At 40.7% G+C, this 24078-nt stretch overlaps 1 protein-coding gene and 1 long non-coding RNA gene across 4 annotated transcripts in view; one reads left to right on the plus strand and one right to left on the minus strand.

Annotated features, from left to right (window-relative positions):
* Window positions 1–949: 949 nt before the first annotated feature.
* LOC105750554 lies at window positions 950–5359 on the plus strand. Of its 2 annotated transcripts, none has more exons than XR_001121118.3 (4): window positions 950–1246; window positions 3986–4096; window positions 4190–4405; window positions 5152–5359. It is a non-coding gene; the product is annotated as an uncharacterized LOC105750554 (long non-coding RNA). The 2 variants fall into 2 exon arrangements; XR_004234306.1 differs by lacking the exon at window positions 950–1246 and adding an exon at window positions 3050–3380.
* Window positions 5360–9902: 4543 nt separating this feature from the next.
* The window catches only part of EIF4H (eukaryotic translation initiation factor 4H), a 38983-nt gene continuing 24807 nt past the window's right edge, over window positions 9903–24078 (minus strand). For both annotated transcript variants that reach the window (XM_031967939.1, XM_031967938.1), the window contains 6 exons: window positions 22199–22386; window positions 19282–19346; window positions 19094–19190; window positions 17679–17738; window positions 14744–14887; window positions 9903–14455 (listed from right to left, as the gene is read on the minus strand). In XM_031967939.1, the coding sequence (XP_031823799.1) occupies window positions 14316–14455; window positions 14744–14887; window positions 17679–17738; window positions 19094–19190; window positions 19282–19346; window positions 22199–22386 (694 nt within the window). In that variant the 3' untranslated portion in view covers window positions 9903–14315. The remainder of the gene's footprint in view (window positions 14456–14743; window positions 14888–17678; window positions 17739–19093; window positions 19191–19281; window positions 19347–22198; window positions 22387–24078) is intronic.

Below are 24078 nucleotides of genomic sequence, written 5' to 3' on the forward strand. Positions count from 1 at the left end.
GGAAATCAAAAAAAAAAATTAACTAAATTGGCAATAGAAATCCACTTCCCATGGACTAATTTTTAGTAAGAACCAAACTCAGACAGGATATTGAGTTATACAGCCATCCCTTTCTCACTCCCCTCTCTACAACAAACCTGGGAGCCTATATTTGATACCAAAGATTTATTCCTAAGGAGGTATTTTAAGACCTTAATAGTTCACCTACAAGAACTACATTGGAAAGGATTGCCCAGACTTTCCCTCTGGATTTTCCCATCCTCAAATTCCAAGTTGGAGACTGGGTACCTATAAAAGTATGGAAAGAAGAAAAATTAACCCCAGGCTGGGATGGCCCCTTTCAAGTTTTATGGATTTCAGACACAGCCATCTGCACCCAGGAACATGGTTGGACTCACCACACTCATGTAAAAGGACCTGCTCCTCCCTTGAAGCCGGAGTGGACATCTGGGGCCCAAGGTGACCTGAAATTACACCTTTTTTTTTTTTTTTTCAGATTAAAAAAAAATTATTATAGCTTTTTATTTACAAAACATATGCATGGGTAATTTTTCAAAACTGACCCTTGCAAAACTTTCTGTTCCAAATTTTCTCCTTCCCCACCCCACCTCGCCTATCTGGCAGTTAGTCCAATCAATACATGTTAAATATGTTAAAATATATGTTAAATCCAATATATGTATACTTATTTATACAGTTATCTTGCTGCACAAGAAAAATCAGATCTAGGAAAAAACTGAGAAGGAAAAAAAATGCAAGCAAACAATAACAGACATATTGTGGTCCACACTCATGAAATTACACCTTCTTCAAAGGACAAATTATAAATTAACTAAATATGGGATCGGATGACTCCTTTCCCTTGTCTTTCCTCATTGGCAAATGGTTCCCAGGATATGGGGAAGAGGAACAGGTCTGGGAGGGTGTAGAGGGCACTGATTCAACCCTTATTTCTCATACCTTGAAAGCACATGTCTCAGGAATGTTTCTGTTTAAATTTGAATCTCCGTGTTGCTTCCCCATTCATTGCAGTTTTCGGGCTTAGAACTTAAGGTCCCATTCTCAGTCAATGAGGACGAACCAGTGGGGAGAGTCAGGATTGCGTCAGGGCAATTCTATAAATGCCCCTTCTCTCTGTGCTCGGAGCCCTCACTTCTACCTCCTCTCCATATGGTGTGAGAGACTGCCCGCTTCTCATGAGACTGGAATAAACCTTCTGCCTGGAGAGACCCCAGAGATTTATTGGGTGAGCTGCACACCACACGTCAGGGAGACAGTATTAAGGCTAAGGTCTTCTTGCAGAGATTGGGTATTAGCTGGGACTTGAAGAAAACTGGGGCAGTGAGGAGGCAGAGATGGGAGGGGATCTAGGAGAGTCCAAGCATGCTCAGAGTTGGGAGGTCCTTGAGGGTCTTATAGGAGGATTCTACTGCATCTTAGAGTGTGTAAAAGGGACTGAGGTAGAACATGGCTGGAAAAGCAGTGCAACTAATGGGCTTATATCCCAAAGAGATCATAAAGAAGGGAAAGGGACCTGTATGTGCACGAATGTTTGTGGCAGGTCTCTTTGTAGTGGCCAGAAACTGGAAACTGAGTGGATGCCCATCAGTTGGAGAATGGCTGAATACATTGTGGTATATGAATATTATGGAATATTACTGTTCTGTAAGAAATGACCAACAGGATGATTTCAGAAAGGCCTGGAGAGACTGACACAAACTGATGCTGAGTGAAATGAGCAGGACCAGGAGATCATTATATACTTCAACAACAATACTAGATGATGACCAATTCTGATGGACCTGGCCATCCTCAGCAAGGAGATCAACCAAATCATTTCCAGTGGAGCAGTAATGAACTGAACCAGCTAACGCCCAGAGAAAGAACTTTGGGAGATAACTAAAAACCATTACATTGAACTCCCAATCCCTATATTTATGCCCACCTGCATTTTTTATTTCCTTCACAGGCTAATTGTACAATATTTCAGAGTCTGATTCTTTTTGTACAGCAAAATAACGTTTTGGTCATGTATACTTATTGTGTATCTAATTTATATTTTAATATATTTAACATCTACTGGTCATCCTGCCATCTGGGGAGGGGTGGGGGGTAAGAGGTGAAAAATTGAACAAGAGGTTTGGCAATTGTCAATGCTGTAAAGTTACCCATACATATAACCTGTAAATAAAAGGCTATTAAATTAAAAAAAAAAAAAAAAAAAAAAAAAGAAGAAGAACATGGCTGGAAGGATAAGAGGGGGATGGCAGATCAAAGGCTTTAAAAGCCCTAGAGGAAATAGGGAACCCCTGGACTTCATTGAATTGGGGAGGGGTGCTGGGGTCTGACCTGAGCTTTAGGATGTTCAATTTGATGGCAGAGAGGAGAATGGACAACAGTGGCAGAGGCTACCCAGAAGGTCGTTAAGTGGCAGGGATTTAAATCCAGATCAGTGACTCTTCCAAGCAAGCACTGTCCAAGTATTGATCGAAATACAAAAATTAAAATGAGGTAGTTTTAAATAGTATTTTACTTTTTTCTAAATACATGCAAAGACAGTCACCTTTGCAAAATCTTGTGTTCTAAATTAGTCTCCTGTTCCTCCCTCTTTCTCAAGACAGCAAGTAATAGGTTAAAATGCACACATTTTTCTAAACATTTCCATATGTGTTATGCTGCCCAAGAAAAATCAGATTAAAAAGGAAAAAACCACGAGAAAGGGGGGGGCGAAAGGAAGCAAACAACAGCAACAACAAAAAAGGTGGATTCCCACCTTTCCCAACAGAATTTCTGTTTTGACCCACATTCAGTCTCCATAGTTCTCTCTCTGGATGTGGATGCATTTTCCAAAAAAGTCAGAGGGAAAATAAACACTGACCTTGGATCAGCAGACCACAGTTCAAATCCTATCTCTGACAACACTAGCTATGTGACTTTGAGTGTTACAAAACTCAACCTGGGCCTCATTTTATGGATCTTTACCTATTTTAAAAGGAATTTCCATTTTCCTTATATTTATTCATGGTACCCATGGGTCCCCAGTAATCTGAGATTCTTTGGGATCACAAGGCCTGACTGTAAAGGGCCTCTCACCCTGGCTTTTGACTCCAAACCTGGAGTAATTCTGGGGAAATGTTTATTTCATTAATGAGACAGATAGTTCCTTTTCAGGACATCCCACAACACAAACTCCAGGGGCAAGATGCAGGTATCAGGAGAGACTGCACAATAATGGCAGGAGGCACAAATACCCCCAGGCCTGGCGGACCTGTGTGGATATATATGGAAACCCCAAGGTTCTCAGTTGGTGGATGACACTTCGAAGGCAACTTGGTGAGACCGCTCATGAAATCTGGAGCTCTGGCCCAGCCAGGGAATAGGTGTGCTAAGTTCTTTGAAAATTTCCTCATTTCATGATTCAAGGCAATTTCAATAGACTGGTGATGGAAAGAGCCATCCTCATGCAGAGAGAGGACTATGAAGACTGAATGTGGATGACAACATATCCTTTTTTGTTGTTGTCTGCTTGCTTGTTTTTTTTTTTCTCTTTCTCACTTTTTTCTCCTTTTGATCCAGATTTTCTTGTGCAGTGTGAGAAATGTGGAAATATGTTTAGAAGAATTGCACATATGTAATTTATACTGGATTACTTGCTGTCTAGGGGATGGGGGAGGTGGAAAGGGAGGGAGAAAAATTTGGAACACAAGGTTTTGCAAGGGTGGATGTTGAAAATATCTTTGCATGTATTTCAAAAGATAAAAAATTATTATTTTTAAAAAAGAAATTGAAATCTGGAAAGATAAAAAGTTATTATTATTTTTAAAAATTGTCTCATTTGATCCTCACAACAACCCTAAGAGACAGCTGCTATAATTAACTCATTTTACAGTTGAGGAAACTGAGACAGAGGTTAAGTGCTTTGTCCAGGTCACATAGCTAGTAAGTGCCTGAGGCTGGATTTGAACTCAGGTTTTCCTGACTCTAGGGACCAGCATTCAATCCACTGCTCCATGTTGGTGCCTCAGAAAGTCCTTCATTTAATAAGAGGAGGCAAATGAGACTCTGGGAGAAGTAACTTCCCAAGTCCACACTTGAGGTAAGTAGGAAGAGCCAGACTGGAAGCCAGATTGGCTGAGTCCTGCTGGATCTTGCCATCTCCTCCAATTCTCTCCTCTCTGTTCCGCTGAAGCCCAAATCCGGAACTCACAGACTTACAAGACAACTAACAAGAAGGAAAGCTCCCAGGAACTGGGCATTTGCACTCAGGAAAGAAAAAAGCAGAAGAAAGGGGGTAGGAACCCAGACTTAGACCTGCCAAGGAGGTGAGCAGAGGCTGATAATTCCCACCATGGGCATCTCAAGGCAGCCGCCATTGCCGGAGGGAAGGATGAAAGGGATCCAAAAGGTAAGGCTGGAACTTTCCATAGTCCTTATTTTGTTTTGTTTTCATTTTATTGAGACAAGAAACTGAGAACTACTCAAAACAGTAAACTGAAGTAGTCCGGACCCAACGCCCAAGATTCTGTTTAATTATCTGACTTAGAGAAAGGAGCAAATCTTGCTCAACCAGCAGAAATACTTGAAATAATCCAGACCCTTGCTCCCCCCCTTGCTTAATTACCGACCTAGCAGAAATATTTGGAATACTTTTAACCCAGACCCTCTTGCTTACTTTTTTTTTTGCTGAGGCAAGTGACTTGCCCAGGATCATATAGCTAGGAAGTATTAAGTGTCTGAGGCCAGATTTGAACTCAGATCCTCCCAATTTCAGGGCTGGTGCTCTATCCACTGCACCATGTAGCTGCCCTTAATTACTTCTCTTTGAAATAATCCAGCCCTCTCCCCTCACCTAATTGCTCAACCTAGACCCTCTTGCATATTTATCCAACCATATTGATTAACCAGAACCCCCAGTTCCATGTAGAGACTCACCTGCATACAGGAGACAAATGAGGGAACAAAAACAGAGATAGCCAATAATTCTAAAGGTTAACAGAAGCGGGGTGGGTTAGGGGGATTTCTGTGGTTTTTGGCTATATAACCCCGCTTCTTGCTTCTATAAAGTGGCTTCCCTCCTCCAGATTTTCTGATGTTGGGACCACCCTGCTTCTTGTGAGAATCAAATAAAGAAACTTTCTGTTTGCATCCTAGAGACATGTCTCTGCCTAGTTGAACGAGATGAGGTGAGATCTTCCAAGACAGTTGTGAAAATCGAATAAGGCTTCATCTACTTCAGAGTTTGCGGAGGCCTAAAGGACTTTGAGCATTGATCCAAGGGCACACCTAAGTCCCCTTCCTGCTATTTTCCCATGACATCATTTTCTCCCTATTTCAGTCAAATATGGGCAACTATGTACTTATTAGTAAAGTTCAATTTCTTGGGTAGTTTCTGCGTTTAGAATGTGAGACCCTCAGCCAATGAGAGTGAGGGTCAGTGGTGGGAGGGGGTATTTGCATTAGGGATTAAAGTGTTAACCCTGCCCTAGAAGGTGCTTCCTCCCTTGATACACCCTTCTCTCTAGAATGTATAATAAATTTTGTTTTGCTTCTAGAGATCTCTCCAGCTTCTTTTTTTTTTTTTTATTAAATGGTGACCCCTCACCATTTCTGAACCACACATAGTCCATTTGAGTTAGGGTTTTCATGTCCCACATTTTATGAACTTTATAAGTACCAATAGACTTGAACATTTCTGTATACAAAGAACTGAAAATTTGTATATAACTGAAATATTATATGCGATTTTTAAAGTGTATAATTAAAGTAGTAATAACATTTCCCCATACTTCCTGTTGGACGGTCTTGTGCTCTCTTTGCTTCTGTGACTTTTTGTTCTATGATGATCCTTCCTCCTCCCTTCTTTCCTTTCTCCTTCCCTCCATGCCTTCTTTCTTCCTTTACTTCTTCTTTCCTTCCCTCCCTCCTTTGGAATCGACTGACCAATTCACTGAAATATATATCAGTAACCAATTATGGGAAAGATCAAGGCTTTTCTCCAATTTCCTTGTTCAAAGCCCGACTTCTGAGGGACCTTACTGACCTTTGCCAAACTTACCCCACCTAGACCATCTTATCTAATAAATTCTTGCCATTGTGATCTACTCAGGTTCCAGTGGGATTAAATTCCTCGATTAGATTGTCATTTACTTCTAAATTGCTCGGCCTTGGGCAAAGTTACACCTCCTTCCCCCCCTTCATCAGAATGGTTCCATCTCTCAGTGTAATATTCATTCTCATTCATTATTAACCATCAGAGTAGATTTCCATCCTCGGAAACACCTCCTCTTCCAAGGGCATATAAATCTTGAGCCCACCACTGGGATTTGTTTTTTGTCTGAGACAGCCAAATGACCTTTCTTTTTATTAATAAAATGTTAACATTATTAATAAAATAATTACCCAGAAAATACGTTTCTCGAACCTTTTAAATGTCACATAAGACTATCTTGAGAGTTTATAGTCAATGAAATTGTCTCGGGGCTCCAAGTCACCGTCTGCAAATGATACTGGTTTAAAATGGGCACCTTCCCACTGCTGCCACCTGGTGGGACAAAATGATAACTCCAAATCAGAAAGCAGTCAGACTCGATACATGTATATTGTCGATTGCTCTTGTAGGTAAAAATGTCAGGGATCTACTCACATCTTGGTTTGTTTGATTACGTGGTCAGTTGTTTTTAAGTTATTACAGCTGGGCAGAAGACTGGAGTCTCTCTTTTTGCAGTTTTTGATTACAATAGCCATAGGACACAAAATCGCAATCATTTCTATTTAAATATATTTTTATGGCTCTCTTTTTTTAAAACACCACCTAGATTTTTTTCCTGTATCTTCCCCCTTCCCTTCCCTGAAAAGAACTAGTGTGTGTGTGTATGTGTGTGTTTTTAAGAGGAAGGGAAAAAATCCATTGAGGTCGACCAATATATATTCCAATATATTGTTCTATAAGAAACGACGAACCGGCTGATTTCAGAAAAACCTGGAAAGACTTACGTGAACTGATGCTGAGCAAAGTGAGCAGAACCAGGAGAACACTGTACATAGTAACAGCAACGTTGTGCAATGATCAGCTTTGATAGACATGACTCTTCTAAGCAATACAATGACTGCAGACAATTCCAAGGGACTCGGGATGGAAAATGCCATCCACATCCAGAGAAAGGACTGTGGCGTTTGATTGCAGATCACAGCATACTATTTTCACTTTTTTTGTTTTCTTCTATCTCGTGGTTTTTCTCTTTTGTTCTGTTTCTTCTTTCACAACATGACAAATGTGGATATATGCTTAAAATGATTACACATGTTTAAATTATGTCAGATTGCTTGCAATCTTGGACAGGGGGAAAGGAAGAAAAAGGGTGAAAAATTTGGAACTTCAGATCTTACAATGATGTATGTAGAAAAACTATCTTTACATGTAGGTGGAAAAAATAAAATGCTAAGTAAAAAAAAGCTGAAAAAAACCCAATCTTCCCCCACCCACCTAAAAAATTTATCAGCATAACACAAAATATGGTTAATCTCTGTGTCAATGACCTGCCTCCTTCCTCTCCCCAGCCCTCACACTCTTTAGCAGGCTGAACCACCAGGATGCAGCTACCATGACTCTGCAAGGTTCAAGGAGTAACCCTGAAGGATTAGGGGTAGTATTTCTGGTACTATAACTTGTGAGTACCCACTGGTGTGCTGTAAATTACTTATCCAAACTTAATTAGCTTTTACAAAGGAGTATTTTACTAACATAGTGTATATATAGTAAGAACAGTTGAAACAAAACATCGCCTCACACATTCTACTACTTAGATCAGGGGAAAGTGGCTCAAGTTTAGAGCACTTTTGATCTGATAAAGTCTTTTTGATGGAGTGAGTCCTCAATAGATTTCCCTTTGGGATAGTATAACTTTTCTTCAGGGCTCCTTGTAGAATCTTTAGTTATCTCTCCTCAGCATGTCTAGTTTTTTCTTTGGCTTTGGATGCAGACATTGCCCAAATTCACAGCTCTATTTGAACATTAATTTACCTATTGAAATCAGGTTCCATGATACCCTTCTTATTTATATAGTATTCCATACCCATGGACAGTGATCTCTGCTGTATGACCCCAGGCAGTAACGTTTGATCAACTCTCCAAGAAGTTGCCAATATGCCGATCTGGATGTAGAGAAGGTTTCCATACAGGGAGTTTCTCCTATGGATGAAATCATAGGTTCTGACCAAAAAACCCACCCCAAAACAAAACAAAAAGTATGTGAGGCACTGTACTAAGTAATAAAGATATAGGAGCAAATCTAAAAACAGATTTTTGCCCTCAAGGAGCTTATTCCTACAAAGGGGAAACAAGACTTATACAGATCAGACAATAGAAAATAAATACAAAATGATTTCTGGGGCAAGATGGAAAGAACAAAGAAAGTCTCTTGTAGAAGGGGCTCCTTGAGCTGAGCCTTGAAAAGAATTAGGTGTTCTAAAAGGGAAGAGAGGTCCTTTGATCCCAACATCTCATTTTACAGAGAAAAGAACTGAGGCAATGCCACCAGTCACAGAACTAGTTAGAGGCAGAACCAAGACTCTTCAGATACCCAGGGGCCAGTCCGTGTCTCTGCTACTTCTTCCTGCTTCCTCTTAAAACTCAACTTTCCCATCCAAATACCATCATCCTACAACTCTCCCTCATTCTGGCAAGCATCTTTCTACTTTCTCAGGTTCACCTTCTTCTCTCTTCCCAATCCAGTCATAAGATTACAAAGAAAACCAATTACATGGAAATGCAGTTAATCAAAATAAACTTTGGGAGAGGCAATCAGGGTCAAACCAGTCATACTGCTAGTATCTGAAGCGAGGAGGAGCCTTCCAACTGGGCCCTCTATCCATTGCCCCACCTTAATCCATGATCCTATTATCTATGTAAGAATTTTAAAGCCAGTCTAAGAGCAGTAACAGCCAACTTTTTCCAAATACATTCCGAGGAGGATCCTGTATTTAAAAATACTGATGCAGAAGGCAAACCAGGCCCTGTGCCCCCAGGACTGCTTTTTATCATATTTATTGAAATATTAGAGGGCTGGATTATCTCTATAGAATCTCAGCCTGAATTATACAATTTAAAGATGGCTGGAGTTCAGGAAGAAGCTCCCTCTATCTGGAGTAAAGACTTCTGACAGGTGAAGGAGAATAAGGGAAAAACAAAAGTTCCAAATGCTTATTAGGAAAGGTCCTCAGCAGCCTCAGAGGGCAAGCCTTGGAAGGCTTGAACTCAAGACTCAGCTTCACTTCTGTAAATTCAAGATCCCATAGCATCATCCTTCCTCTTAGGCAAGATGCGAGAATCCAAGGAGATGAGTATGGAAGCCATTTGCAAAATGTGAAATGCGGTTTCAATGGAAGTCATCGTCTCACACTACTTGTGTGGTGCTCACCAAGATACACATCATCTTCCTGGGTCAGTTTCCACATCTGCAAGATCAGACTAAAGAGCTCTAAGCTTCCTTCCAGCTCTACAACTGCAACCCCTATGCAGAAGCTGAGGATTGCTCAATTAGAACAGTAGCTTAACAGGTGAGAGGACAGAAAAACTACATCGCTGCATAGATCCCCCCACTCATGTCCGAGAACCGAGACACCAATAAGAATTATTGCCACTTTCCACATCTTTTAGTAAGAAGTAACACGAGAATTGTTTAAGAACAAAGATAAGAACATCAAAATAAAAGTCTTGGTGTTTCAAAGAGTTAAGTTTTATCTGAAGAAAAAAACCAAGATATGAATTTCTTCCCCACAGTCACATAAAACATATGAGTTGTGATTGTTCTTCCTTTTAAAAATAACTTATCTTCAAAGGGAGACAGTTAGCATAGGAACCAATTCTCTCCATTCCCCAAATTAAAGACCCAAGAGCCCTCTTCTGTTGGAATACTATACTTTATTGTTTTCAATAGTGATACAAATTATGCAGGTTGGTTACAGAAGAGAAACTCTAGCAGTAGGTTATAGAATGAGGTACGTACTATTTATTTTGGTTCAATTAATTTCTAATATCCACAAAAGGAAGGCTCTAAGAAGCTGGGAATACACATAAAAGCCTGCCAACCTCACATAGTGAGAAACAAAGAATGCCCACTCCTGTACCAGACAGAAACACAACTTCATCTGCAGTTTGGCCTGAAGTCAAATGTCCTGCGACAACCACCCTAGAGTCTTATGGATTCTAAGGGGTGAAAGGGGATGTGGCAGCAAGGAACTGGATTTGCAATCAGATGACTTGGGTTTGAGTCTCAGTCTGCCACTTGTGACCATGGGGAAAATCACTCAATTACTCTCGGGTCTGTTTCCTTTTTTGTAAAACGATGCGATGGGTCCAGGTTGGCAATCTAGGTCCCACCTACCTCTGGGTCTGTGATCCCGTTCAATTGGTCAATGCCATTCAGAAAAGAAAAATGCTTTAAAAGCACCACTAATGACCTTCCCTCCTCCCCAATTTACTCACCTGTCCCATTTCATCTTTGGGAGAAGTCATTTCTACGCATTCGGGTAAATGTCTAGAGGGAGGAATTCTCCAATAAGGTTTGATGGCTGTGGGAATGTGCAGAGACCGGATAACACTTTTCTTAAGTCTCGAGGAGCCTGGTGACCCTTTTCTATTATAGCCCAACCACAAACCTAAGGAATGCTTGGGTAATTCTTGGTCCCAGGACAACAATTTGCAAAATAGGGAACTGGAGAGAAGGGGGCACGAAAAAACCCAGTCCTAGGTTCAAGTGTTCTTCTGACATAAAAAGAGCTTGTGGAGGGTAGGGATTTCTAACTTCTAGTGTTCATTGATTCACTGTAATGATTCAATGCAATCCCCAGATCCAGATTTCCCCATTATCTCCCCCCCCCCCAAAAAAAGAAAAAAGTATCAGTTTAAAGGGAAATGTCAATACCAAATTGTAGAGGCTTTAAAGAATACAAAAACTGCACAACGTACAAAATTCGATCTGTCATGCTGCAAAATCTGTAGCTAAGTGGGGAGAGAGAAATCAGTCTCATTTGTAGCTAGGGAACTTAGGGTTCTCATCCAGCTTCTCATCATTGCTATTCTCTCAAGATCTGGTCCTAGCAGCTTAACAAGTCCCAAGGAGGACACTGCCAAAGGACTTTCTGTACCTTTTTCCGTCCCTGGGAGGCTCAAGTGTTAACAAGATAGAAGTACCCAACCGGTCTTGTAAAGGATACATGCCGAGCACCCTGAATTCATCCTGACCTTTCAAATTTCTTCCTTCCTCTCCATACATATCAAACCCTCCATCCTTTCCCCTCCTTCGATCTGTGTTTCTCTCTCCCCTCCACCCCAATCTTTCCACAAGAGCAAGCTACTTTTGAAATACTCACTTTTAGATGGACTCTAGCCATGGGTCAGGAAAGAGCTTATCAAGAACTTCCTATTGGGACCTGGAATTCAATGAATTCTGTCATTGCTCCAGAATAACAGACAAAAAGCAAATGCCCAGAGTGGTAGGGTAGCCTCTTGGAAGAAGGGGATTTAGGTCAGGCAGACAGTGATAAATAAGTGCCGTTTCTAAGATTTATATTCAAAGAACTTTAACCAACACACCATTAAGCAGTACCACTTCAAATTTAGCTCAAGAGAAGAGCAGAATGAAATGGCAACTATTGGTAATTTAATCCCTATTACCAGCTAGGGAATTAATGCTATTACCAGCAAAGGAAATCTTATGCCTTGCCTTACAAGAGCAGGATGATGTCCCAGATCTCTTCCTGCTCTCAACTTTTTAATGTCCTAAGCATCTGTACAGATAGTGCCTTCTCTGTACATCACGAGATTCTACTCACGTTCTCCTAGGCCCCCCAACTAAAAGGCCATTTTTGCTTCCTGTATCTGACCATTTGAACAAGGCTTAATGCTTTTTAGTATCTCTAAGTTTTAAAAATTAATATTGCAGGGACCTTCCAGGAGATCCATTAACTTGAAACAAAAGTAGCAAAAAACTGGACCCCAAACTTCTAGTTTTTCTTTGAATATCCCAGATGAGTCAGATTTGAAATTTCTTCCTATCATGAAAATTTCTTAGCACTTTCCAGAGCAGAGCTAATGCCAGACTACATCTGAGGGTTATGTTTCTGTCTGGTAGAAACAACTTTTTTTCCAACTTCAGAAAAAAGGGACAAAGAGGGAGGACAAAAAGCTGAAATGAGACTCGGTTACTATCTTTGCAATCCATTTTTCATTAAGGTTTTTTTTTCCTTCCATTTTTCAAAGTAAAAATTACAACAAATGTCATAAATCATTTAAACTGGACCTTCTCTTTCAAATAAACCAGCTAACAGAAGTTTCAGCATCCATCCATGGTGAGCAGCTGAAAAACTGAGGGAGACCCATAAATAAAGACCAGCATTAAAATATTACTTAAGGTTTTCTTTTATTTAAAAGATCATTCACAAAATACCATATCCATAAATTTACTTTCTGTCATGAAGCAGAATGGGTTAAGTGTTTGGAATTCCATTCTCACATTTAAAATGCAACTGGACTAACCAGAAGTTGAGATTTTTGTTGCTGTTGTTCTTAATCTTTTCCACATTGAAGATGTAAGTAGGTCATCTGAAAGCATCCGTTTTGATTACAACCACATAATGCATGTCTTTCTTAGATTACGTGTTGGTGTTACACAAATGGTTTCTTATCTTAGGAGCAGAGAGTATGACAGGTGGAAGGAAGGAAGGAGGGAGGAAAGGAAGAAGGAAGCAGGAAAGAGGAGAAAGGGTCCTGTAAATTGCTGTAACTCTGAAACAAAGATAGCAGTAACTGGAGCCAAGAATCGGGAGTCAACAACAATACCACCATCCAAAATTTAAGTGGCCATGGTTTCCAAGAAACCTGGACTCTGCTGGCTTCCTTCTAGTTACTGCTATCCCCAACCTTAAAATTTTGACTTTTAATTTCCCAAGCATTTTTGAAAGTAGAAAGTAAACTCTCCCCTGATGAGCCTTCTTTCTAGAAGGCACAGGTCCATCTACGAGATGTTTCAAGGTTCTTGACGAATCTGAATGAGATCGCCAGATCCTAGGGTCAGCTCTCCTGACCCATTTCAAAAAATGAAAGGGAAGAACAGCATCTCACTATTGACTATTTACACTCGGGGACAAGGAAATACTGGGGCTAGATGCAAAACATATGGCCAAGGGTAGTAAGTTTTACACTCCTTCCAACATAACACAAAGTCAACTTTATCTGTATAAACCTGCATTTAAAAGTTACTTACCAAACATGTAAAACTTTAAAAAAAAAAAGTGTATAATTTTTTTTAAAAAGCAAAGACTCAATGAGCAGTTTTTATGTTCAAATAGACACAGACCCACACCTCTGTGCAAGCCCCCAAAGCACCTCATCCCAGTTGAGTTAAAACCGGATTGCAATTTGCAATCTGTTAAAGCACAACCCTTTCATCTGCCTAATAAAAGGAGTTCCCTAATAAGGATTTTGGTTTGGGCAGAGCTATATGATCTATGGACCCGTGGGAGTGAAACCAATTAATTGTCTAAGGTAATACCCATTTCCCAATTTTATACATATACATACAGTTTAAAATTTGATCCTATTCTGCTCATATCATATCTGTTTATGGGAAGGAATTGGGAGGAGGGGGGAAGGGGGGGTGAAAGGTAAAGAAAACTATCTGTGAACTAGTTGGAAGGACTATGCCAGTGTTTGATCCCTAGCCTTAGAGAAGGCATCCAATTCTACATGTAGGTCAACAGATGGTCCAACCTGGTGGGGAGTTCTTTCCTATTTGCTTCTTTGGAGCCACAGCAATCCAGAACCAAACATGCAGGTCAGAAGAGAAGTGAGGAAAATCCAAAGGCAACAATATTGGAGTTTTAACAAAGTCTAACCAGTGTTTCTAAAGTAAAACAGAGAAAGCTAAGGAGGAAAATGGAGCAGCACCTCATCCCCAGGAACTCCCACCCTTGCTGATGATGGCAGCTTTCATTCATCTGCAAGAAACCACGTGCTGCGAAAACGAAGAGGAAAACAGGGCGGGGAGGGGAGGGAAGGAGGAAAGGGAAAGGGCCAAGGCGGTGGGGAAAAAAACAGCACAAAACAGGCACTAGATACAGCAAAGCCAAGAACGTACTAAAAACCACTTGTTAACAGCTGACATGCATTCACAAGCTCTGTGTGTTTTCAGTTTCAAGAAAGGAGGAGGACAAATGTCAGGTGGCAGGAATGGTAACTGCAGGGTTGACGTCCAGAGTAATGACTCTGCTGCTGTCTTGCTCAGTAATTCTCCCCCCATTCCCTCCCAACCTCGAGCTCATTCTTGCTCTTTGTGAACCACTTCCTCTCGGGGCCTGGCTCCACCGAAGATAGCCGAGTTGGGATTGGCTACTTGATTGAGGGGGGTAGCAACTGTTCGAGGTTTAAGCTGAAGTCGGGGCCTCTGTGCTCTTTCCTCTGGAAAAATAAATAAAACAGCATTTATAAAGTGTGATTTTCTCCAGCCAGGAAATGACCATGACAGCCTAGTGCCAGATCCTTTCGCTTAAAGAGTAAAAACTACAGATTCTGAGATGGCTCCATGAGAGTGGCAACGGTTGGAGGGTTCTCCCATTAAAAGGAGAGAAGAGAAGAGATTTACTCTTAAATCTGACTAAGGAGTGGCAGTTCCTTTAAGAGCTGTGTTCTTAAGACAACTCACCACTTGCACCAGGCAGCAATTGCCATTTGCCATCAGCACTATACCTTCTGTTGGTTCTCTGAAGTCCATTGAAGATCCTCGGAGGGGCGGCCCATCTCTGAAGCGACTCCCCATCGGGGGACCCCCCGTTCGCCGGTCGCCTGGGCGACTGCCTCCACCTCTGCCTCCCAGGAAGTCATCCTTGAAGCCTGGAGAATGGAGAGGGAAACAAACAGCTGCTCAGATCCAGCACATCCTGAAGTACATCCAGGGGTTAGAAGGGATGGAACATGGGAAATGCCAAGAAAGATCTCAGGGAACTAGACTCCCTTTGCCTATGCAGATCAGTACATTCTTGGCGACCTGCTCTCTTCAAAAGTTGTCAAAAGCAGTGGCTCTCAGTATCCCTTAAAACTATTAAAAATTATTGAAGATCTGTTCAAAGAATTTTTGTTTATGTGGATTCTATTTACCATCTATCATATTAGAATTTGTAGATCCTCTAAAAAGGTTTCAGAGACTTCCAGAATTCCCTGTGTGCAAGAGGTGGCTTCTCTATCCACTAGGCCAGCTTACCCATGCAAAGCCAATAGAACATGAGCACCAAGTGCAGTCTAATACTCTAAGGAATGGCATTCAAGTTCCATCTCCAGAAGCTAGCACTTTGGATTTCTCTACTGAAGCTGCTGCAGTCAAACAACCAATCTGAAGCTTCTGCCAATTAGTGACTACTCCACTGATCCTCATACAAAGGCAAAGGGAAAGTGACAATGGGGTCCTGAGCAATCGGCAGAGCTCCTGGAAGAGGTCCCAAGCAAGCCTTAGGTTATTTCAAGAAGGATAAATTTCAATAGAAAAGGAATCTAGGAAAAAGTCAACAGCAAAGTGAGAGCTTCACCACAAACCAAGTGACACTCCCTCCATACAAGGCAAAACTGTGGAAACCATGTCCAATTCAAGAGTATTTTTTGCATAAGCTTGGGTCAGATAAATGCCTTTCTTTTGATTGGTAATGTGTGAAAAAAGAATGGGAAAAGCACCGTTTGGAGGTTTCTTGTTTTTTTAAAACTACTCTGCAGGTCAAATATGCTCTCCTACAGAATGCCTTCTCTCATAAAAACCATGGATTAATTTAGAGATTATACATTACAGCTTTTACTTCATTTCAGAATAGTTATTTTCTGCATAGTTTTAAGAAGCTAAGATTTGAGTGGAAGTCATATTCTTTCTATAAATCAGATATAAAATGCTTCCTTTATGGAAGATGTGCTAAGAGACTCACAGCGCTCCTGAAACCTTTCAGTCACAAAAATCAACAACATACAGAAACACCAAATATTATTTTAAAAAGATTTCTGAGTAATGTGAAATTAGCATTTTTCTCATTTACAGCAAAAATAATCTAAAAACATGGTATTAAAATAACAATCAATTTTCTTAAACAAATGTTATTATCATCAGTACATAACCAAATGAGTATTTCTTTGAAGAATTAAATACTGAAGAGCCATTCCTGTCCCTTGTGTGTCCCCTGGAGTGAGAACAGATCCCTATCCATGGGTCTGGGAGAGCTCCAGTGCTGATGGAAAGCTCTGGGAAGCCAGCCAGCAGGACATACTACCCAGAAGCAGGTGACCTCAAGAAAAATTATGAAGATATAAGATTATGAAAATGACAGGCTAACCGAGCTTTCCTTCACTTTCTGCCATAATTAAATTAACAGGTATTATTTAAATGGACCATAAAAGAAACACCACTCTAGATGGTTTGTTCCAGGGTCCCAGGGTCCCACATCTAGTAAGAGTTGTGAAGTTGGACCTGAACTCTGCTCTTTCTGACTCCAGGCACCGTCTAGCTTCCCTAACAGACAGTTACTATAACTAGAAAACCAAGGGAATTCGGTAGGGTTCTGTTTTCTGTAAAACATTTCCCCCAAAGCAGTTTTAGTTTAGATGTCACTAATTCAGTCAGGTGGTTCTGGAAGGTGGAAGAAGGTTCAATAGCGGAGTGCCTGAGAAATCCTGACCCTGTACCATCTAACATTTTATTAAAGACAAGAAAAAAGGTATAGATGTTATGCTTAGTAAATTTCCAGAGAAAATAACACTCAAAGGCTCGCTTGGGATAGGGAGGAGAGGGGCCTGCTGGCCCTTGCCCCTGAGCCATTGTGTACATTTTGGGAGTATAGCACATTTCCAGAATGGTGATGACCAGTGAATTTGCTCTATGAGCTAGGAAAGGTGGAGTATGCCAGAGGGTGGTTATATCGATAGATATCCAGTGGAGGAGGAGGTGCCTGGTTTTCAACTTAAAATTTTGAGATGTCTCTTCAAACTCCACCTATTTTTATTCCAAGTCTACCCTAACAAGGTAATATATAAGTAAGTCATTTGGAAAGACTTTGGGCTACATACATATTCAATGAGTGGAAATACTGAAATTTTATTAGATATCAAAGCAACTTCAAAACCATCATCATGAAAACTCTGGCTCAAAAGAAAAAGGCATTTCTGCTGCAGCTGCTACCGAGAAGGTGGTCACTCTTCTGCATTTGGAGAAGCTCAGAGAAAAGCTGTGTTTCAGTCCAGAGACTGGCCGATTCATAAAAGTAAGGGTTTTATTACATTACATTATTGCATTTTTATGGATAAGCTCGTTTCTGACTGGCTAGGGATTATAGGAAAAAGGGGTAGAAGATGGTTTTAACCCTGAAATTATTCAGCCCATTACTAAATGAAGATGACTGGATTTATTTTTAAAAAATGAAACAATTTGGCTAACTGCCTCCCAGGAACTAGAATAGAGCCAGAGTCAGGTGCTTGTTCCAAATAAGCTTTGAGGAAGGCCTCTGGCGAGAAGTGTCCATAGTGGTTACACTGCTTCCCTCACCCCCACACATCAAGAAAGCAATGACAGGTGACAGCCACCAATCAACAAGAAACATGTAAGAGTCATGGATATAAAAGCAACAAGTTAAGTATAAGAATTTAAATCTAATACCAGAATTAAAGTCATCCCGGGAATCCCATCCGCCTCTAGATTCTCGAGAGCCACCCATTCCTGAGGAGAGACAAAAAACAAAATTGACAAGAAGGGCTAACTATGTATTGTTTGCCCTAAATGAGGGCAAGAATTCATTGAGTCCAGTAAAACTTTGAAAATAGGAAGAAACCAACCAACCAACAAAGTCCTAAAACTGAGCACTAGCTAATAATTCCAAAGATTTATGCTTGGCCATTTACTTCCCAATTCCAGGAAATGAGTCAGTTTCTTTTCCTTCTTTGCAGATTTGGGGGTGATGGGATGGAGAGCCCTGCATCAAGACTGAATCAAGTGATAGTCATTAATTTTGTTCAACTGCCCTATTGTAGCTCCTTTATTTTCTGCCACAAATAGCCTCCCCCAAATGACCACTTCTTTATAGAAACCAAGAGGGGATGAAGGAGCTAGCTGCCCTGGGCTTGCCTAGCCTGGTCCTCAGACAACACAGTCTTGTCATGCCATGCTCAAACTCTAAGCTGAGCAAGGCTTCGATCGGCAGGATTGCCAGAGTGAACCTGCTTATATAGGCAGGTTCTACAGGATGGTCTCCTCTCGGTCAAGTAAAGGGATGAGATTTTTACCATCTCTCACCTGCTGCACTACCTGTGGGGCTGAGATGACTTCTTCCCATCCTCTGCAAGACTATCCTGCAAAAATCTCATCAGCTTTATCCCCACCCTCCACCCCTCTGACTGAAGGGTAGAGCCATGAATTCCAAATCTCTATTTAAGAAAAGAACCCAGATCAGTTATCTCATTTTTAACTTGCCACACTACTCTGGAACTTCTCACTCCAACACTGCCTCCCCCTTCCTCAATAAATATACTCCTTGAAGACAAGAGACTATTTCTTTTACTTTTCTTTTTTTTTTTTTTTTTTTTGGGGGGGGGGGGGGGAAGAGAAGGAACGTATTTGTACCCTCGGCACTTAGCGCAGTGCCTGGCACATTTGTTGCTCTTTAGTTTTTTCAGGAACACCCATATCTTCATCAGTCCTCTTGGGGTTTTCTCAGCAGAGATACTGGAGTAGTTCGCCATTTCCTTTTCCAGCTCATTTGACAGATGAGAGAACTAAGGCATACAGTATTTAAGAGCCTTACCCAGGGCCATACAGCTAGTATCTGAGGCCAGATTTTAATTCAATTCTTTTTGACATCAAGTTATTAATCTATTTATTGCACCATCTAGCTGCTCTATAATAGGTCTGACACATAGTAGGCACTTAAGTTTACTAACCAAGCAAAAAGACTTTAATCTCTACTGTACATTACAAGAACTTGCCAATAGGCATCAAAATGCCTAAAGGAAAACTAAAAATATTCTGACTCAGAGCACTGTAAGTTAAGCTTTTATGGTTAGTTTTTAAAGAATCACCTCTGTCATCTGGTCCACCTTTCCTGAATCCAAAGCCACCTTTATCTTGTTTTCTACCTTCGGCAATGTCCACTCGAAGTGATCGATCACCCAACAGCTGGTTATGACAAGAAACAGTGTAATTAACTACAAAAAGAAAAAGTCCTAGAAAACTAATTTGGCCAAAACTAATCTGAAAATATACTTACCGCACCATCATAGGTCAAAGCTTCCTTAAGGGAATCCACCTCATCGAATTCTACATAGCAAAATCCTGTAAGATAAATTTCCAGTTTATACCAGTATTCATAGGTTAATGCCAGGAGGACAGGTAAGCTTTCCTGTTTTCATCCTTTAATAAACCCAGCTCCATATTACAAGATTGCTTCCTTCCACCTGTAATATCCTCTTCAAAACTTTAAAGTATTGCACTTCAAATGGCTAATAGGGAAATGTTTTGTGTGACTTTACCCATATAACTGATATCACTCTTTTTTGCCTTCTCAATGAAAATAAAAACACCTAAGAGTTTATCAATGAGAACCCCACACCTCAATGAGCAAGGTCAATGCATCCCTTTCCAACCTTTTTTTTTTCACTGTGAGGAGTAATAACTTAGGGCAAGCACTTGGGGAATCAGAAAAATCCAAAGACCAGACAGAAGAAGCTTGGATGAGGAATTGGATTCAACCAAGCAGTGATGGAATACAATTGTTTCCAGGGTCTGGGCAAACAGTGCAAGAATATTCCTCCCCACTAACAGATCATGTCAAGGGCCTTCCCTGAACTTTACTTACTTGGTCTCTAATTATTCTAAGGTCTATGGGATCCCCCTCTCCCCCCCAGTTTGACCACTTCTAGAGTTAAAACTTTCAGAGGTCAGATAACCACTTGCTATCTAGTTCTGCTTAGGTGGGGACCCAACTTTCCATGATGCCCTGGAGAAGGAATTCACTGGAGGCTGTATCACCAAAGTAAGGAGGTTCAAATCAATAAACATGTGCCTTGGGTCTGGTGTAGGCCAGTACTAGATCAGGCCAGTTCTCAAGTTAGCAATTTAAAAAAGGAAACAGTCCCTTACTTGCAAAGAGCTTCCATTCTCCTTGGGGGAAGAGAAACATGGACACAGATGAAGTAAACAAGTACAATCAAGTACAAACTAATTTGCAGGGAAAGGGGGCCCTTCAGTTTAGCCCTGAACTAAACTCCCATTTAGCGAGTTCTGTATTGTAAAAGGCCAAAGACCATTCTAAGGATGGGGAAGACAAAAAGGCAGTTAATGTCATAAAACCAAAAACAATTATGCTTCAGTTTGAACACTGATTATGTAAAGTAAATCTGCAAATGCATTTCATAATGACATGAAAGGCCTTAAATATCAGAGAAATATTTTATTCTACAGACAATTTAAGCTTCTTGAGCAAGGAAATGACAGTGCTTTAGGAGTACTGCTATAGAAACTGGGAGAAAAATGTTCTAGTAGGGGTAAAAGGTGGCATGAAAGAAAAAGCAAGGAAAAGGAGGTAAGATAAGGATACTTTCAGAAGAGAAGACTCAACTTATTCCTTTAAAAAAAAAAAAGAAAAAGAAAAAGAATGAAAGGAAAACCTGGATCTGTTTGTAGGTCTCAGGGAATCAGCCACTGGACAAGACTGAAGGTAATTGGGAGGGTAAAGAGATAAAGAAATAAACATCTGCCTCTAAGTCATCTAGACATTCACTTCAGAAAGCAGACTATCAATGGAGAGAAGACCCAGAGTTAGATTTTTGGCTCAGTATAAATAGTCACAACTTCCTAACAATTGCGACCGCCCCAAAATGCGATGGCCCACCTCTTCCAGGTAAGTTTTCTCTCAGATTGTTTTCAAACAGAGTGAGGCATGGATAATAAAAAAAAGATTACTGTTTTGGTTAAGGGTTGACCTTTAGGGTCCTGTGATATTAAAATGATGCTTTTGGGGGAAAAACTGAAATATAAAACTTTGCAAATTATTCTGAATATAACTTTTAAAATGATTATAACTGATAATACATACAATGATACACAATGTGATGATTCGTCACATACATACGTACATATATATAGACAGATAACAAGCATCAATACAAGTCAAAAAGCATTTATTAAAGGTATTGTTCTTCAAGAAGGCACAAAGGTAATGGGAAGAGGACACATGAAACTAGCCAGGTCACAAAACAGAGCAAGAGCAACTCAGCGATCTCAGGGTAAAGCCACTAGCAGCAAGTAGGGGTCAGAGAGGCCTCCTGGGGAAGGCGGCATCTGAGTCTTAAAGGAACCCAAGAAATCTAAGAGGAGAAAGTGAGGAGAGAGGACATGCCAGGCTCAAAGAGGGCCATGGCTAAGGTGTTTTGTAATTAGAGGAATGTCAACGCACAAACGTCTTAATTTTTCGACAGCCCCCCCCCCCCCCCCCAATCCATTCATTTCCTAAGCAGCTTTCTGGATTTTTTCTGTTCTTCACCATGATTTCTCTATGACAGCATTCCATGACATTGACCGAGCAGCATTCTGCTTCGGCTCTCAAAATTTCCAGCGCTGCTACGACAGTTTCTGATTTGGGTTTGGTTAATGTTCTCTCATGATAATCTGCCCAAAATGGAAATACTGCACCTGCCATTTGCCCACAGCCTGATTTCATGGCTGTGCATTTAGGAATAACCTTTCACGAATGTTACCTCAGTGATACCGACCTTTTGGGCTGGCAGTCACAGTTGGGAAGGACAGGTTCAGACTCAGGCCTTGAGATTGGGCTGGACTTAAAATGGACACAACTAAAGTATCCTGGGTAGCAGGGCCTTACCTACATCATTTTTCTGCAACTTTCCACTCTCCCAAAGGATTGATTTATCTCTAAGATGGCCAGAGAGGTCAAACTTAGTGCAAGTAATATGACTACAAATAAAAAATTTCTTTTTACAAAATACTTAAATAGCTGCATTCATTCCAGATCCTCAAATGAAAGCACACAGTATCCAAGCGTACCATCATGGTCACAAAGGAACAAAACATACAAAACAGACCTCTGGCTGACCCTCTAATAAACTTTCTGGATTATTTCACAGAGACATCATCAATTGAGTGTATTTGTGCTCCTTAGTACTCACCTTTAAATTTGTCCGTTTCTTTATCTCTGACTAGCCGTACGCTCCTTACACTGAGATCCTTGAAGATCGCGTCTATGTCTCCCTGAACAGTATTGAAAGGCAGATTTCCTACATAGGCCGTGTAAGGGGGCTCTGTCGGCAGCTCCTTCTGACTCCGGGAACCATGGCCACCAGCGCTACCACGGGACCTAAGAAAGTAAACTCAAGTTAAGCAAGCTTTTTGTTCTGGCCTATAGAGCAGGGGGCAGGAATTGTGATTTCTACTTTGTTCTGCTAATACCCTATAAAGTTCAGGGCTGAAAAGGACCTTAGGTTAGCCAACCCCTCATCTTAAAAAGGAAACTGAGGTCCCCCAAAATGGAGTGACCCTTGTAGGCTAATATGGTTATGAAGTGTCTGAGTTGAGATCAGTTCACATCTTTGAAATGTATTACTTTGGCCACTGTTCTAGCTTGGTATCATCCAGGAAAGTTCTTTTTCAATCTGGCATCCCTCCTCCACCCCAATTAAAGAAGAGACCAAGGATTTCATCACTTTTTCCTGTTACTTCTTACTGTGAAAGGTTGACCAAAATAGAGTCTGCAAATTTACTTTATTTTTTTTTGGATGGGGGGAGGAGAGGTTGTAAATTAAATAAAACCACAATGCCTTATCCTGACCAACAAAAGCTTAATTCTTTGTGCTCACAATTTTTCCCCCCACTATAAAACAAATACCTAAGTATGTAGTCTACCTTAGCCTTATTAGTTTTTACAAAGAAACCTGGATGAAGACTAGTAATTAAAAATTAATTAAAGGTTAAGGGGGCTAGAGTTTATTGCAGGGGCTGCTGCTCAACTCTCCCTCTTGCCTGCTCACTAGCTCAGGGTGGTGGAGGAATGATCTTGTTTTCCTTTCCTAACAGTCTGTACATTGAAAATGGAAGGGAAAAAAAAGGGGAGTGGAGGGACTTGCCCTCATTTCAAAGCTTTGAAAAATATTAGGATTTTTAGCTTAACCAGAGGCAGGATCACTAGTCTCAGAGTCTTCACTCATCCTGGGGGTCATCGAGTTGGGGTATACTAATCTAGCTCAATGAGACCCCAGAGGGCAGAACCAGGAACAATGGCAATGCACAAAGAAAGTTTCCAAGGAGGGCTGTACAGCCCACCACCCCAATTTAAAGCAAAGACTGACTTCTTAAGGTTGTGACAAAGGCTGCTCTGATATACAAGAGTGGGGGTTGTACTTAGAAATGATGATATGATGAAAACAGAATAAAAATCTTTTAAAGATTATAAAAAATGTGAGCCTGTGACACATTTTTCACCCAACAGAAAAGAAACCCAAAGCTTGGTATAGCGAGAAGCTTAAGTTCGGATGAAGGAGCATACACTAAATGAAGAATTTAAAGTCTTCAGCTACCCTCAATAGGTACCTCCCCTTAGGAGACCTTCATACATAAACCCAATACACCAAGTCACTGGCATTAAAAACAAACAAACAAAAAAAAAACTGCCTTACTTTCATCTTCCTACCATTTTTACACTTATTCTCTCAGGTCCCCTCAACCTCTTCCTTCCCATTACCCAGACAGCTCAGCAAAAGGAACTCTGGTAATAGGACTGGTCCCCAAAAGCTTTTGTTCCACTGACATAATAGCCATTACAACACCTCAATCAAGTGCAATGAATAGGGAGATTTTATATTACAGTATATAGATCCAGTAAGCTTCAAAATATATCCAATGAGCTAATATATATTGATGTAGTACAGAATCCTTAAAATGACTTACATGTACACATACAAATAAGACAATTTATATCTGTGCATAATTTTATGGTTCCTAAAACGCTTTGACATGCAACATCTCATCTGATCCTCACAACACCCACACCAAA

This window comes from Sarcophilus harrisii, chromosome 4, assembly GCF_902635505.1.
Source record: "Sarcophilus harrisii chromosome 4, mSarHar1.11, whole genome shotgun sequence".
NCBI lineage: Eukaryota > Metazoa > Chordata > Mammalia > Dasyuromorphia > Dasyuridae > Sarcophilus > Sarcophilus harrisii.